At 39.2% G+C, this 15,036-nt stretch overlaps 2 protein-coding genes across 6 annotated transcripts in view; one reads left to right on the top strand and one right to left on the bottom strand.

Annotated features, from left to right (window-relative positions):
• Positions 1-591: 591 nt before the first annotated feature.
• On the top strand, positions 592-8,954 carry LOC141758868 (uncharacterized). Of its 2 annotated transcripts, none has more exons than XM_074620634.1 (5): positions 592-1,669; positions 3,288-3,413; positions 3,603-3,749; positions 5,195-5,321; positions 6,499-8,954. In XM_074620634.1, exons 1-5 carry the CDS (start codon positions 1,468-1,470, stop codon positions 6,605-6,607), a joined length of 711 nt encoding a protein of 236 aa, XP_074476735.1. In that variant the 5' UTR covers positions 592-1,467; the 3' UTR covers positions 6,608-8,954. The 2 variants fall into 2 exon arrangements, with proteins under 2 accessions (XP_074476735.1, XP_074476736.1); XM_074620635.1 differs by having other exon boundaries at positions 3,603-3,753; positions 5,202-5,321.
• Positions 7,300-15,036, bottom strand: part of mrtfba (myocardin related transcription factor Ba) — a 41,044-nt gene continuing 33,307 nt past the window's right edge. For all 4 annotated transcript variants that reach the window (XM_074620620.1, XM_074620621.1, XM_074620622.1 and 1 more), the window contains one exon: positions 7,300-13,202. In XM_074620620.1, the coding sequence (XP_074476721.1) occupies positions 12,691-13,202 (512 nt within the window). In that variant the 3' untranslated portion in view covers positions 7,300-12,690. The remainder of the gene's footprint in view (positions 13,203-15,036) is intronic.

Below are 15,036 nucleotides of genomic sequence, written 5' to 3'. Positions count from 1 at the left end.
TCTCGCTTCATTAACAAAGCTCAGTAAATTGAGTGGAAAAAATATTTTTACACATTTGGCGAGTTTCAGCACTTTGTAGTTTGACGCTGCCAAATGACAGAGTTTGGAGGACGGCCCGCACATTCTCACGACTGGTCTAGAGTTTGCGGCACGGTACGCACATTCTCACGTCACGTTGATTTTTATACATCCCGTTGTGAGCGTGAAACACAGCGTACGTAACATTTTAGTACGTGCGCACCGTTTATACATGAGGCCCCAGGTGACCAGAAACACAACTCCAATGAATGCTAATGTTGCTGTGGCTCTCTAGTGACTAAAACAATAATTAACAGTACTTAAGTATTTTTTATATAACATAAAATAATCATGACTAAATAAATTCTTTTTAGAATTTTAATAGAATTTAACCAACAAAACTAATCTTCCTCATCAAGGCTGTATGAGTTTGATCAGATTTGACAGTGGCAACATAAGTAAACAACAATACATCCACTTTTTAGTTAAAATGTCGATTAATCCTTATTGGTGCACTGAAGTAATAAAACGATCCAAAAACGAACCAAAACGGTTCCAACTTTAGCAGGAAATTGTATGGTCATGTTGGACCACATTGAGACAAGAAGATTATTGAAAAAATATGTTTGCAGGTCCTTTACATGTGTTGCTACCTGATACGTATCGCTATTAGGGGATGTAGAAAAAGGCATGCACTGTCTCCGTACTTCTGAGTGGGTCTTAAATAAAAACGATATAGTCTGGAGTTGAACTAAGCTGGACTTTGACCGTTTTGTTGAGGTCAACTCACCATCCATTGTGTTGTATTTTTAACCACACAGTGCAAACAGTGCAGTCTAAAAAAACATATATGATCGGCTCTGCCAAAAATACTGACTGAAAAGACTGTTGTACTTTCCCACTGGACCAAAACAGTCAAATCATGTCCACACCTCGTGAAATTACAATATGACCGCCGTCTTCCCGTTAATATCAGCCACTATGTATTGTCCTGTATATGGTCCAGGCTCACGACATTTGCATGTTTTACAGTCATCTGTTTGTGCAAGCTGTTTACATCACGCATTCAGTGACGTCTGTGTTAAAGCTACTTTCAGTGTCGTGAGCCAGGGCTGGCCAGATGATGAAACCATTTGGATCATTCGGATGAGTCTTATTTTTCAAAGCCTTGGATAAGTTTTGTTTTTTTAAATAATTTTCGAGAAAAGACAGATTTTTCGGAGGCGTCGTTAGAAATGTTCAACATCGTGCAGCTTTCCATTTCTCTGGGCTGCAAGTGAAAAAGCGGAGCCTCGAAACCTAAAACTTTCCCCAGAAGGACTTGACTCCGGATTCGAATTCTGGTTTTGAACAGCTTTTAGTTTACATTCAGTTTTGAGGATTCAGCTCGGTTAAAACTACGCCACTCAGGTGTTTAAACAGACTTTCAGGCATACACAGAGCATCGGGATGATGAACACAGGCGTCAGTTTATACCCAGAACAAGAGCAGCGGGATGACTCTGAACCCGGTACCCAGGATGAATCCAACTGGGAGACACCGGAGCAAAAGTTCCGCATACAGCAGCTTCACAACAGGCGTTTCCTTCTGCTCAAGATGAAGCATTTCAAAAAGAAGGCAGAGGACAACGGCGTCTGGACCACAGAGGAAAGTGAGTAAATGAATCGTAATTCAGTGGTTCCCAATGATCCTTTTAATCATTGGTGGTGGCAGCTGCTGCACCGCTTTGTACTTTTAGTGTGTCTGTTAATTTACCTTTGTTTTGTACGTCAAATTCATGTTTTTTTAAATATATTTTTTGATGAATGTATTGTAAAAAATATACAGCTTTATACTTTTCCTTTACCACCAATCAGTTTGCAAAGTAAATTGCAACTTATGATTTTTATCTTTCAGTAGTTAATTTTATATTTCAACATTTTTGCTGGCAAGCTGTCGCCAGCAAAGTTAGCTAAATTAAAAAAAAAAAAAAATTCTGCCCATTTTCTATGGGCAGAAATATGTATCACTAGAAACTGAATTTTAATAATTTATATTTTAATTTGAATTGCTAAACTTCAATAATTGCATTAGAAACTGAATCTAAATAGCATAATTTGAAATAAAATGCATTAGTTTGAAACTGAACTCCAACAAACTGGACTTACTGAGACACACATCCGGTCATCAAGGAAGAGCAGTCGAGTGCAGATTCACAGAACTCCGGCCCGTGCTAACAGCGTTGTGCTCTGGAGACATCGCTGTTCGCTGAGTATTGCTGAGTTTAACGATAATGTTATTGACATCTAACTATTAATTCAGGATTCCCGGCAGGAGATATTTAATATTTGATTTCAGTAACGTTAGTGTAAAATTTCCACAGTAGCAGCAACCGGTATCTGAGGTGTTTACGTTACCAACGCACGGAAGAAGTAATGTCTGCGTTGGTGACGTTGCAGGGTGTTCCGAATGGAGACATTTTTGTCGAGGGAAGTTCCCTTAACTGACATTAAATACAGTTTCAGAGCAACTGAATTCAATTTCATATCACATTCATTTTCAAGTTTATTGCAATTCAGCTCCAAACTAATAAATTAAATCTCAAATTTATGCCGTTGAGATTTAGTTTTTCAATGCAATTATTCAAGTTAAACAATACAAATGCAAATAATGTGATTCAAATTGAGTTTTTTAATGCCATTATTCAACTGGAACAATTAAAATTCAGTTTCTAGTGACACATATTTCTGCCCATATTGTTCCCCTTTACCGCCATTCAGTTGATGAATTAAGTCTTTATTTATTTTACTCTTATTTTTATCATTTACTAGTTACTTTTGTGTTTTTTGACAACTAATGCATTTTAGCTGGCAAGCTAACACCAACAAAGTTAGCCAACAAACTAGGAGCTAGCTAGTATTTATTTCCGTCGCAAGTTCTTCCATCTCATTATCATATCATCATTAGAAAAATTGGGATATGATGCATGGGGACAACATGCAATAAATGATTAAATGTGCGTTAAGACCTAAGAAATACAAAAGCCATGGAGGAAAATAGAAGCGTAATATATATTGAAGCTTTATCTTTCTTTTTTACACTCCATTTTAGGTATTTAACTGACAATATTATTCGTTGTCATATTTGTTTTTACTTGCGTAATAACTACATTTTGTCAGTTTTGGATCCATGAAGAAGTGCTGTAATAATTAAAAATGGTCAACAGGTATTGTAGCGTGTTCTAGATCTTTTTCATCTTTGTAAACTTCCTCTCTGTGTGATGTCATCAGTGACCTGTGAGGACAGCGACCAACTGTGTGAGCTGGAGGCCATCCAGAAGGAGCTGGACGAGCTGCTGGCTAAAAAGGAGTTGTTGGAGAAAAAGGGAAATCGCTCCGAACTCAGAGCAAATGAAGGCAAGTTGTTCTTTACTTTTTTTCACTTACTATTAAAGTTTAAAATCTGGACTTTCTATCACTGGAAAATATACTTCAACGTCACAGTAATAAGTAATGGCAACCCTGCTTTGTGTGAAAACAGCCTTTTTTTTTGTACATACAGATGTTGCTTAATGCATCTATAATGTCTCTTATGTTTTAAATCAGGTCAACAGGACGCTTATAACTCTGAGACACCCCGTGGAGGGATCTACACGCTACCGCCTGCCCAGCTGACACAGGAGGACATTCCACTGGAGGGGAGAGTAAAAACTAAGCCTGTAGCAGAAAGACCAACAGACCCAGTCGTTCCAGGTAAGTTACACACACATTCACATAATGGTCTCAGTCATGCAGAGCCGTAATCACCTGGCCCACTGGCCCGCGGGCTACACTATGAGAAACTATTTACTATACTATGATTTTTTTTTTTATGGCATACTATAGCCTACTAACATTTTACCATGACTTTTATTCTGACATTTTTTATGGCGCACGATACGTTGACATTGTCTTTGGCATACTAATACTGTGCCATTTGTAGGACATACTATTCTATGACTTTTTTAATGACACTTTGATATACTATGACTATTTTTTGACCATTTTGATGACATACTATACTGTAACTTAAACTTTATGAAGTACCATACTATGTCTTTTTATATATACTGGAAAAACAAAGTTCGGAAACTTGTGTTTGGTCAGTTATTTCTCTGTTGTTACAATGCTAATTGGCATTGTATTTAACATCGTTGGAAAGCCTGCGTCCAACTTTTTTTTTTAGACGTACTATACTATGACTTTTTTTAAAGTTTTCGACATACTATACTATGACTTATTTAAAATGTTTCGACATAGTATATTATGACTTTTTTTTTACATTTTTCGTTATACTGTACTATGACTTTTCTTTCGACATACTATACTATAACTTTATTTTATTTTTTCAACATACTATACTATGACTTTTATTTTTTCGACATACTTTACAATGACTTATTTTTTTTTACACACTTTATTTATTTTTTTCAACATACTATGACTTTTTTAATTTTTTCAACATATTATACTATACTATACTATGAACTACTCAAAAAAAAAAAAAAAAAGTCATATAGTTAATAACAAATTAAGTTAAAGTATAGTATGTCGGAAAAAAAAGTCATAGCATTTTATATCGAAAAAGTCATAGTATGCAGTAGAATGTTGAAAAAATAAACAAAGTGAGACCAAGTATAATTAAAAAATGTCATAGTTTTGTATGTGAAAAAAAAAAAAGTCATGGTATAACATGTCGAAAAAAAGTCATAGTATAATATTTCGAAGAAAAATACAAAGTCAGAGTATAGTAAATGCAAAAAAGTCCGATTTGAACCCGGGATTCAGCCTTGGTATATGGGTGCCCACTCTACCAGACGTGCTACCGGGCGCCCACTATAACACATTTTATTAAATTTTGTGACTTTCTATATATTATCACATTTTTCTTTTAAATTTTTTATGGTATATTTTACCATGATTTTTTATGACATACCATACTATGACTTTTTAATGACATTTTCATGGCATAATGAGTTTATTATGAAATGTTTGTCTTATCAAATCAATATCTCTCCGGGGTGACAAAGAATAATTAGATAACTTCTGAAGTGCCCTCTCAAAGTGTTTTGTGATTATGCCTCAGCACTCATACATTTGTCAACATCTGAGTATTTATTACGCCGGTAACAGTGTTCTCTGTCTCTCTTGTGGGCAAGCGGACAGTCTGGGTCGGACACCAGCAGTCACCAAATGTCCATCCTGTGAAGAGGTCATCATCACAGAAACCCGCAGCAGAGTGGGCGAGGCTTCGTGGATGTTATGCTTCTTGTGCACCCTGACAGGGTAGGTCTTTTTGGACTTGATTGGCTGTAGATATTTTTTACCCTGCCTGACTGCTGTAAAAAAACTTCACATTTTGTAAAAAAAAAAATCGCTTTTAAATATCGCTTTCCCGTCAAGAGTCTCATACAGTCTGTACGCTATATATGAAGCTACAGCCAGGACACGTTTAGCATAAAGACAGAAAGCAGGGGGAAACAGCTAGCCTCGTTCTGTCCGAAGGCTTTGGTTCTACAGCCTTACTTGGTCCGGTATGACCAGTACCTAATGGTTAATATTAGTTAATGTTAGATAACTTTAGATAGATATTGCCATGTCAGTAGATGTGTTTAAGCTGACCACTATAGACGGGTTTCTGTCCAACGTCATCACAGAGATGCGCACGCAACCAGGAGGCAGAAAGTACGGCATGTCTAACAGAGCCAAGCTGCAAAGCAGAGATGACGAGGAGTTGTGCAGTAATCTGCACCAAACTGCAGAAAAGATGGATTGAAAATGTTTAATATTCCCGAGGGGATCACATGCCTTCGCTAAAAACAGATTATGGATCCAGGCCTGATGTGGCAAAAGCATTGTTGTCACACAGCGCTAGCAAAGCAGCGGGTGGTCATGACTCCACAGATTGATAAAATGAACTGATCAACAACAGGGTGATCCACCCACACTCTGAGGAAGCCACTGTGTGACTGGTTGTACTGGTAACATGACCAAAATCCAAGTCTCCAGTTTTGTATTAACATTATACCTGTGTCTGGCGGCGGCCATCTCACCTAACTTGAACTCTGACCAGAGTGTCAACCAAACAGACGCTGGTCCCCCCAAGTCAAATCACACTTATGTCTGATCTAATGTTACCCATTTCATACCAGGTGATAATAATAATCAAATCTCATAATAATACGTCATATGATAATGGTATCTGGTGGTTGGACTCTGCAGGGGTCTAGTATAGTCAACAAAAATACGAAATCTACGCGGATTACAACGGTTGTCAACAAGCGGTTTTGTCCCCTGAATGTGCACTCACCCAGTAATGTTTAGATACGAGAAACCCGTCTATTATCCAAAGTGATTCAGTATTTAAGACAAACTAGTTGTTGTAGAGAGTTCAACCGACACCTTGTGTCATCACCTGTCACATTCCCACTCATGCTCACATTGTTTTTCTTTCCTTCCACAGGTGTGTCGCAGGCTGCTGTTTAATCCCTTTCTGCGTGAAGCGTATGAGAAACGTCCACCACCGGTGTCCCCGGTGCCAGGCAAACGTACACACCCACCGGCCATTCTGACATGGAGGGTTACGATATTAACAGCCCTGATGTGATTTGTAGAGTACGATCCACGACTTCTGTGCTCGAGTGACCACTTCCTGTGGTCGTCTTGGATCCGTCTGGGACTCGGCCTCAGCTGTTTACTGATCTTGGCAAAGTGCCTGGAGTCGACTACAGCGCTGGTACAAACTGATAAATTAAGGACATTTTCACACGGTGAAAGTCAGCCTCGGTTTGCCAACTGGAATATCAGCATAACAGTGACTTATTCAAGATTTAAGCTCGCAAATGCAAACTCACTTTAATCATGTGTAGACCAGCTAATGTGTTACTGAGAGCTACAAAAACTGATCCCTACATTTGAAAGGGATCAAGGTCTTTTTGCTGCCGATATTAGGATACAGCTTTATGGTTTGACAGTCAACAATCTAATGACCTTTATGACTGCTTTCGTTGGTATAAGGGAAATATGTCTGGGAACAGCCATTATCTCAGAGGAAAATGGAAATAGCGTTGCTTAACATATGCAAACACGGACCCGTAACCGTAAGTCCGGAAAAAAGTTTTCATACGCTGTCAACGGTCAAATGTAGTGCCTTGCTTGATTCTTCTGTTTCTGTACTCTCGTAAGTTCTAGTTAGATATTATTTGTTTGTGATATATTTTATAGAACATTTTTATTTTTCTGTAATGAACTTCTGCAGAAGGCGTTCACAGTACACCAAATTTTATTGACACATAAAGGCATACAGTACTTATATATACATCTTTTTGAGTATTTACAAAATAGAGAACCCATGGATGTTACACATGTAGAAAAATATGCATTACATCTATATAAATATGTACACAATGTGCAAAACATATGGCATACAAACAAGAGGCATGGCATGGGTGGTGCAGATAGTGGGGAGACTACGGCTACAATGAAGCATGTCAAATGTCCCCTAAATTCATAGATTTTAGTTAAACGTCTTGTCTGAAGTTCACCAAAAAATGTACAATGTTTACATGATGATAAACGGTGCAGGTGAACGAGGACAAGCAGGAGAGCTGAAGTCTATACAGGGGAAGCCTGAGCCAACACCTGTTAACTCTAACTATTAAAGTAGAGAAGCTGACAGGAACCTTAAGGGTTCTTCAGATCGACCATGCCTCCAAAGAAAACCTAAATTATGAGGGTTATTCAAACAACCACTCAGATATTAAGTGCTTTTGAACTTATAAACTGTCTTACTCTGTAGTAAAGGTTCTTACATTAATAAAATCAAGGCAGGATCTGACATACAGTACAGTATATCAAGGTTGCGTCTAGAAGGTAACCCACAAGTGAGAAAGGCATTGACCTTGAATAGTTAAAGTTACGATAGGTTGTCGGGCAACGAGTCTCGCGAGAGTTTTCACAAATTGTGGGTAACCATCTAGACACGACCTTATATCCAGGGAGAGCAGGCATTATTGCTTTTTAGCTGTCCCTGTCTGGCCATTCGGGAACCACAAATAGCCAATGGTTAAGGGGTGTCACATCGAGAGTAAATGTGTAGATTTACCGCAGCCACCAAGTTTGTACATGTCTGATATGAAAAATAAAAAAAACTCTGCAAACCAGAATTATACACATGAAGTCTTCTTTTACCCATTTTACATTAGCATAAAAACAAGATTAAATGTTTTTACTTTTACTTTTCACCCTAAAAAGTGATAAATACAAAAATGTGACAAAATTAACAAAATGTGATATATATATATGTTGCTCTGCCTTTCTGGCAACAAAATATAAAATTTAACAGCCTTAAAGCTGACGGACTAAAGAACAAGAAAAAAAATATTAACTCCTCATCTCTTCTAGGATACACATGAATCAACTCGTGATTCTTACTCCTCGTCCTATGTAGTATTTAACAATCGCAGCAATGTGGGAAAAAAGGACTACAACTAGACAAGGTATATCGGGGTCTAAGCACCCCGACGTGACCAGTAGAATGAGGCCTCATAAGAGGATTAAACAGGTGATTTAACACAACTTTGTTTGTAGGAACAAAAACTGGAATACAACAAGAGCATCACACTTCTTTGACAAGACAGTGCTGGAATAAAGGGCTCTCAATCAGTTTGCTGAGGCCACCAAATTATTGCCGATGAACAGCAAACCAGCATTCCACAGGCAGAAAATACCTAGATTAAAAATGCAAGAAAAAGAGCCCCATTTAAATTGTTTTCCTGCTGGAAATGACCCTGAAAATGTGCCACAATATGAAGACATGCGGCGCCCTCTAGTGCCCATGGACTTAATGACAGATTTAAGTGGTTAAAATGTACTGTGAATGTGGTTTCACTGGTGAATGATTTAAAAAAGAAAAGAAAAGACAATTAAAAAAAGCAATCTTATTCCAAAGTGCCATACAGTAAGACTGCATCAATCCCAAAAGAATATCCCTAAAGTGAGATACGAAATCAGTAACTCAATATTTAGGTTTGAAAAGAAACAGTGAGCGGGATACGATGCAATCTGTTAAAAAATAAACATCTAGAATTTATGACGGCTTTAAAAGTAGCTAAGCCCTCTTCACTGTGTATCACACCTCGAAAGGTGTCTGTGCGTTTTTGACTGTAGGACACCGACCGAACAACACAGATAAAAACAGTAAACAGTCATCAGAAGCCTTTTTAAAGAGTAAAGTTTTGAGTATGTCAATCGGATAGCAAATGATTTCATTTCATAGATATTAGCAAATTTCTTCAGACAACTTGCGGGCGACGGCTGAGAAAGAGCTCGAAACGGCCCGAGATTAAACGCGAATACAATCATGCACACGGAGACACGGGTGGACATGCAAGAGACAGGAAGACAAATCCACATGTACACACACACACACAACATGCTTGCTTGCTTCTCTCACACACACACATTTGGTCAGGACACTAACTTAGTAGCTGATGCATCACAAGACTATTCCACCAGCCAAATTGTAATTTAGAATAGGACTGTACCGAATGTCCCCTTTTTTAAAAAAATTCAAAGCTTCTATTGAGCTTTTCGATTTAAACTTTGAATGTCTGTCCTCATAATTTATGACTTTGTTTTTGTGGTTATATAAATGTAATTCATGGTGCTGTTAGATAGCTGCTAGACCGCCCCGTTACTACAGGTGCGTGCCTCGGTTTGTGTACGGCGAACGGGAGAGTAAACAGTTTTTGAAAGACTAAACGCCAACAAATATGTATTTAAGCAGAATATTTTGTTAGATACAAATTAGGGCTGCACAAGTTACCGAATATTAATCATAAATCAAGCGATTCCTAAACTAACAGCCAGCTACTGGAGGACAATCGAGATGTTTTGGCCTCACTCTTGGGGAGCCGTCATGCCGCTACACTCGTCTTAGGATCTACAGCAATGTCGGCAACCCACCCGACCCATCTTGAAACATGCTTTGTGGCTGTGACTTTTTTTTGCATGTCATCACCATTCATATCTATACAACCAATGTGTTTGTGATTACATTGTTTACAAGAGCACAACATTGTTCAGTTCCATTGTTCTAGTGTCTTAATTTTGCTCTCAAAGTACACCAGATTAAAGCATTTAACATTAAACTGTAGCTTACAAAATTTAGGGTGAATATTCCTGTATTTTTTCTAGGATTGTCAAAGTTACGCAAATTTGTTTTAATGGCACTAATGTCTTTAATGCATTAATGCATAAACTTGTCGCGAAGGAGGATAAATAACACTCCAAATGTGTGCTAAATTTTGGCGAGGAAACACTGGCATGGCCATATTCAAAGAGGTCCCTTGACCTCTGACCTCAAGATATGTCAAGGAAAAAATGGGTTCTATGGGTACCCACAAGTCTCCCCTTTACAGACATGCCCACTTTATGATCATCACTGGCAGTTTGGGGCAAATCATAGTCAAGTCAGCACACTGACACACTGACAGCTGTTGTCTTATGATTTGAGTATATTTTTTTATGCTCTGGACAATATTTGTCGTTGTTTTATGTTGTTAAATTATTTCCAATACTATATGCATAAAGCAGCATAAAGCAGCATATTTGTCCACTCCCATGTTGATAAGAGTATTAAATACTTGACAAATCTCCCTTTAAGGTACATTTTGAAAAGATAAAAAATGTGCGATTAATTTGCGTTTAACTATGGACTATCACGTGATTAATCACGATTAAATATTTTTATTTTATTTACAGCATGGAAGTGAAAGCAGTGCTGTTTATTTAAATGTGAAAGTGCAATAAAAATATGTTGTCGCTTAAATGAATGAATAATCGTGATTATCATTTTGGCCATAATCGTGCAGCCCTAATAAAAACACTAATTAATTTTGGAAATGATTACATCTATTGTTTTTCAGTACATTTTGACTTTTGGACGTCAACTTGCATGTTTGATGGCTAGTGATGCATTAATTTCCCGCTCTGACACACACACACTCACACACACTCACACACACAAAGACAAAGTGCCGGATACTGTAGGACAGCTAGATATAAAGCTCATCTCCTCCAAAGACATCTTTATTCCTCGATATAACTTGCAGTTTACACCTATTCTGGATGTGTGCCTGCATGTCTCATAAACTGATATTTGTTCCCTTTCCACCGTTTTGTCAGTTTACTATCGGAAGAAAAAAAAGCTGCCAATTTTGTGAGTGTAGTCCCATTTTTCCAAAATTACATTCAAAATAAGATACTTGTACAACAACTGCAGTATCTCTGGAGCAATTGGCCACACGATCTTGATGTTGATCACAATCATATCGATCACTCGTATTAACGATCACCTCGGATATGCAAAGTTCACATTTCCTTGTTCTGAGGTGATTGAGGCGCATCGTTCGATCTCTCTCCGCCTCTTTAAGTGCATAGCTCTCACATAGATGGAGGAGCTTCCTCCTCTCGTCGTCCGACTGAAGTCGAGTCTTTGTTCTATAGAGTCATTGGTTCATCAGCTCGACCGCGGGGGTCGTGATAGGTCAGAAGAAAAAGAAAAGTCACATCTGATACGACATATCAGATTAGTCAGCATACATGTAATGTACAGTACGTGGTAGATTGGACCAGTGTGAACGGAGGCTTCACCTCCTCTCAGTTAGGAGTCCCTTTAGCACAGTGACGGACTGAACACGTCTGGCTTAAAGGGAACAAACGGATTGGACTGTCCAGCGCCTCAGCCTTCGACTGGTTTAGTCTGAGTATCCCCAGGTGAAGCGGTCAATAGCTGAGGCCGTACTGACATCGTGACACACTGATATCCCAGGCCAAGCCCCGGATGAATTTTTATTGAGAATCTGACCTCCTGTCAATTTTCTTTATTCCAACTACATTTCATCTGTAGTCTGTGAGCGGCCATTTAGAGTGACACATTTATTGTGTTGTTAATGACCAGCTTTTTTAACCTAGCACGGCACAGTATGCTTCAGTGGAACAAAGGCCTTCACATCACGCCACCGTTTTACATTTAGTTACTGTGTTTACACAGTAAAATAGACGCAGTGTTCACACTGAAAGCAAACCAGGCAAATCTCCAGTAAGAAATAAACGGTTAGATCAGCCATCGATACTATTCAGGCTCTCTGTCAGGGAGAAAGTGAAGTTTCTATTAGTGTGGTTTAGATTATTTATAAACTGTCCATGCTACCAGTATTCATTTGGCTCTGTCTCCTTGTCTCTGTAAATGTTCATTTAAATCATGACAGACAAGTCTGTTTAAAATCCCTTTATCACTAATCTGATGGGTGATCACCTTAGTGATGACGTTATTCTGGCTGCTCAGCCATACGAGGCTTTCTTTTAAAGCTGTGCAAACTCCTGCTTGTAGTTCAACTTCAGTGCACTGCCTGTACAGCATCTCTTCCTGTAGTACAGTGGGAATATTACAGATGTTATGGATGTGCTGTTAAGAGTGGTATGGCACACAGATGCCATGTTTTCACCTTTTTAAAAATGTTGACTTCTTCGCATCTGTCGATCCCTTCTTCCTCTTCCTCTTCATCCATCCCATCTATCTCTCACTCCAGGCTCAACTTGCTCTGCCATATCTCTGGACTCTCTTTTTTTTCCTATGTCATCCACCCCTCTGTCAGTCCCAGTGCAGCTGCAGGTCTTGTGTATCCAGGAAGTCCGATGGGATCCCCAGTGGTGTGAGTGCCCCGGCAGGACCTGGTGGCATGGTGAGGTCCAGCCACTCCATATTGTCCAGGCCCGGGTCAGACAGGCCCATGTTGAGCGAGGACGGCGAGGAAGAGTCGCAGAAGGACAGGTCTGACGTGTCCATGGGCGAGTAGGGTTGCTGTTCCATCAGCTGGGCCTGCAGCTCCTCTATCAGGCCCCGTGTGCGTGGGTCTGACGCCGGCGCCGTGTCGGCCAGTGTGCCCTCCAGAAAGGCCTCCAGCTGATTGTCTGTGGCGAGCGAGGAAAGGCTGTGCATGCCGGGGCCGATGATGGCGTTCAGGGTGGGCGGAGGAGCCAACTGGATCTGTGGAGGCGGCCTGCAGAGCACAGTGTTGACCGGCAGGGTGGAGATGTTTGCTGTGACTGGGAGGGTCTTATTTAGAGACACGTGATGGTCCTGCTGGATAAACGGTGTGATTTCTGGATGAGGGGATAAAACATGGATTAATGTGAGCGTTCAACCAATGAGGGCTCTTTTGAAGACTCCTAAACCCTTTGATTGACGCCATAACCTTGATGTTCCAAGTAAGTTCATTGAAACACAAACTGATTAAACTGGATGTTATTTAACACTATTCAAGTTGTTACTATAATGTTTTTCATACAATTGTAGGTATTTGTGCTACAAGTGTCTAACTATTTCAACTCTTTATTCATTACTTTAGCTTAGAATCTGAAATGTTATCCATAACTTTTAGCTAACTATTTAAGCCCTGCAACTGGCCGGAGGAGGAGCCGCTGCTGCCGGGTGCGGAGCTCCGACTGCAAGTCGAAGGCGGCAGTGAAGCCAGATCTGAGTTTAAGGAATTTCTGGTGAGCCTGTATGCTTCTGTATGCTTTTGTGCGGTGGCACTGATGACGGGCATTCAGAGTTAACTACATAGAAAAGCCAATGTTCTCACTGATGGTCTTGTTTACTTATGTAGGTCATAAAGACGCATCAGTATTAAGTTGAGACTGTTTCATAATCAGTTAAAAGTTCCTCACAGTAACTTCAAGCTAACTATTTCAACTGTTAATGGATGAATTAATGGATAAATGATTAACGTCTGCTTATTCAGGGGCAGGTCTCGGGGTCAGCAGGCTCAGCAGGGTATTCCAGACGTCCCTCTCCCCAGCAACATTTTCCAGCTCTTCCTGGAGGACCCTAAGCGTTCCCAGGCCAGACATGATATGTAATATATATCCCCATATCTCTATCTATCTAGATCCATCTATCTATATCTACATCTCTATGTCTATGTCTATCTATAGCTATCTATATCGATCTAGATTTCTATCTCTATAATGCTATGCCTATCTATATCTATCTGGATCTAGATTTATCCATCTATATATGTCTCTATCCGTCCGTCTATTTACACTTCTCAATATCTATCTATCCATGTCTATTCATCTAGCTCTATATCTAGCTATCGATCTATATATTTATCTATGTCTCTATATCTATCCATCTGTATCTATCTATATCCATCTATCTGTCTGTCTGTCCATCTATCTCTATGTCTCTCTAGCTCTTTATCCATTTATATATATATCTCTGTCTGTCTATCTCATCTCTCTATATATCTATCTCTATCCATCCATCTATATATCTCTGTCTGTCTATCAATCTACCTATATCCACATCCCTATATTTGTCTCTCTGTCCATCTATATCTAGATTTATCTATCTATATATCTCTGTCTATCCATCTAGATCTATATCTAGCTATCGATCTATCTTTATCTATTTATATCTATCTATCAATCTATGTATATCTACCTATACTGTATCTATATCTATATCTCTATGTCTGTTCATCTATTTATAACTATCCATCTAGATTTATATGTCTATCTATCTAGATCTATCCATCGATCTTTATATCTATCATCTGTATCAGATGTATCCAGCCCCTCTCCAGGTGTTTGGTTCCAGAACCAGTGTCATGTGTGGAGGTGTGCTCAAATATATCTAGTTGATACTGCTCCACCTCCTGCACCAGCAGTTCATTCCCCACGTCCCTATAGCCAGTCTGCGATGCCAGGAGTCGGCACGCCTAGGTCCCTGCCCTTGCCTGCCGCCCAATAAGTGTCAAGACCCGGCCACCAGATGCTCGCCAGCGAGCTTCCTTCCCAGGTCTGGCGTAAATTGATTTCCAATAATAAATATATGGATACATTTGCATAGAGCAAGCACATTTGACAACTCCCATGTTCATAGGAGTATTAAATAGTTGACAATCTCTCTTTAAGATACATTTTGAACAGA

This window comes from Sebastes fasciatus, chromosome 20, assembly GCF_043250625.1.
Source record: "Sebastes fasciatus isolate fSebFas1 chromosome 20, fSebFas1.pri, whole genome shotgun sequence".
NCBI classification, from domain to species: Eukaryota; Metazoa; Chordata; class Actinopteri; order Perciformes; family Sebastidae; genus Sebastes; species Sebastes fasciatus.
Note: the sequence above shows the minus strand (reverse complement) of the source record. Positions and strands in the feature narration are given on the sequence as shown.

Coding starts and splice junctions, on each gene's coding strand:
- LOC141758868 (XM_074620634.1), top strand. CDS start 1,468: ATGATGAACACAGGCGTCAGTTTATACCCAGAACAAGAGCAGCGGGAT. Junction 3,414..3,602: donor CGAACTCAGAGCAAATGAAG/GCAAGTTGTTCT, acceptor GTTTTAAATCAG/GTCAACAGGACGCTTATAAC. Junction 3,750..5,194: donor AACAGACCCAGTCGTTCCAG/GTAAGTTACACA, acceptor CTTGTGGGCAAG/CGGACAGTCTGGGTCGGACA.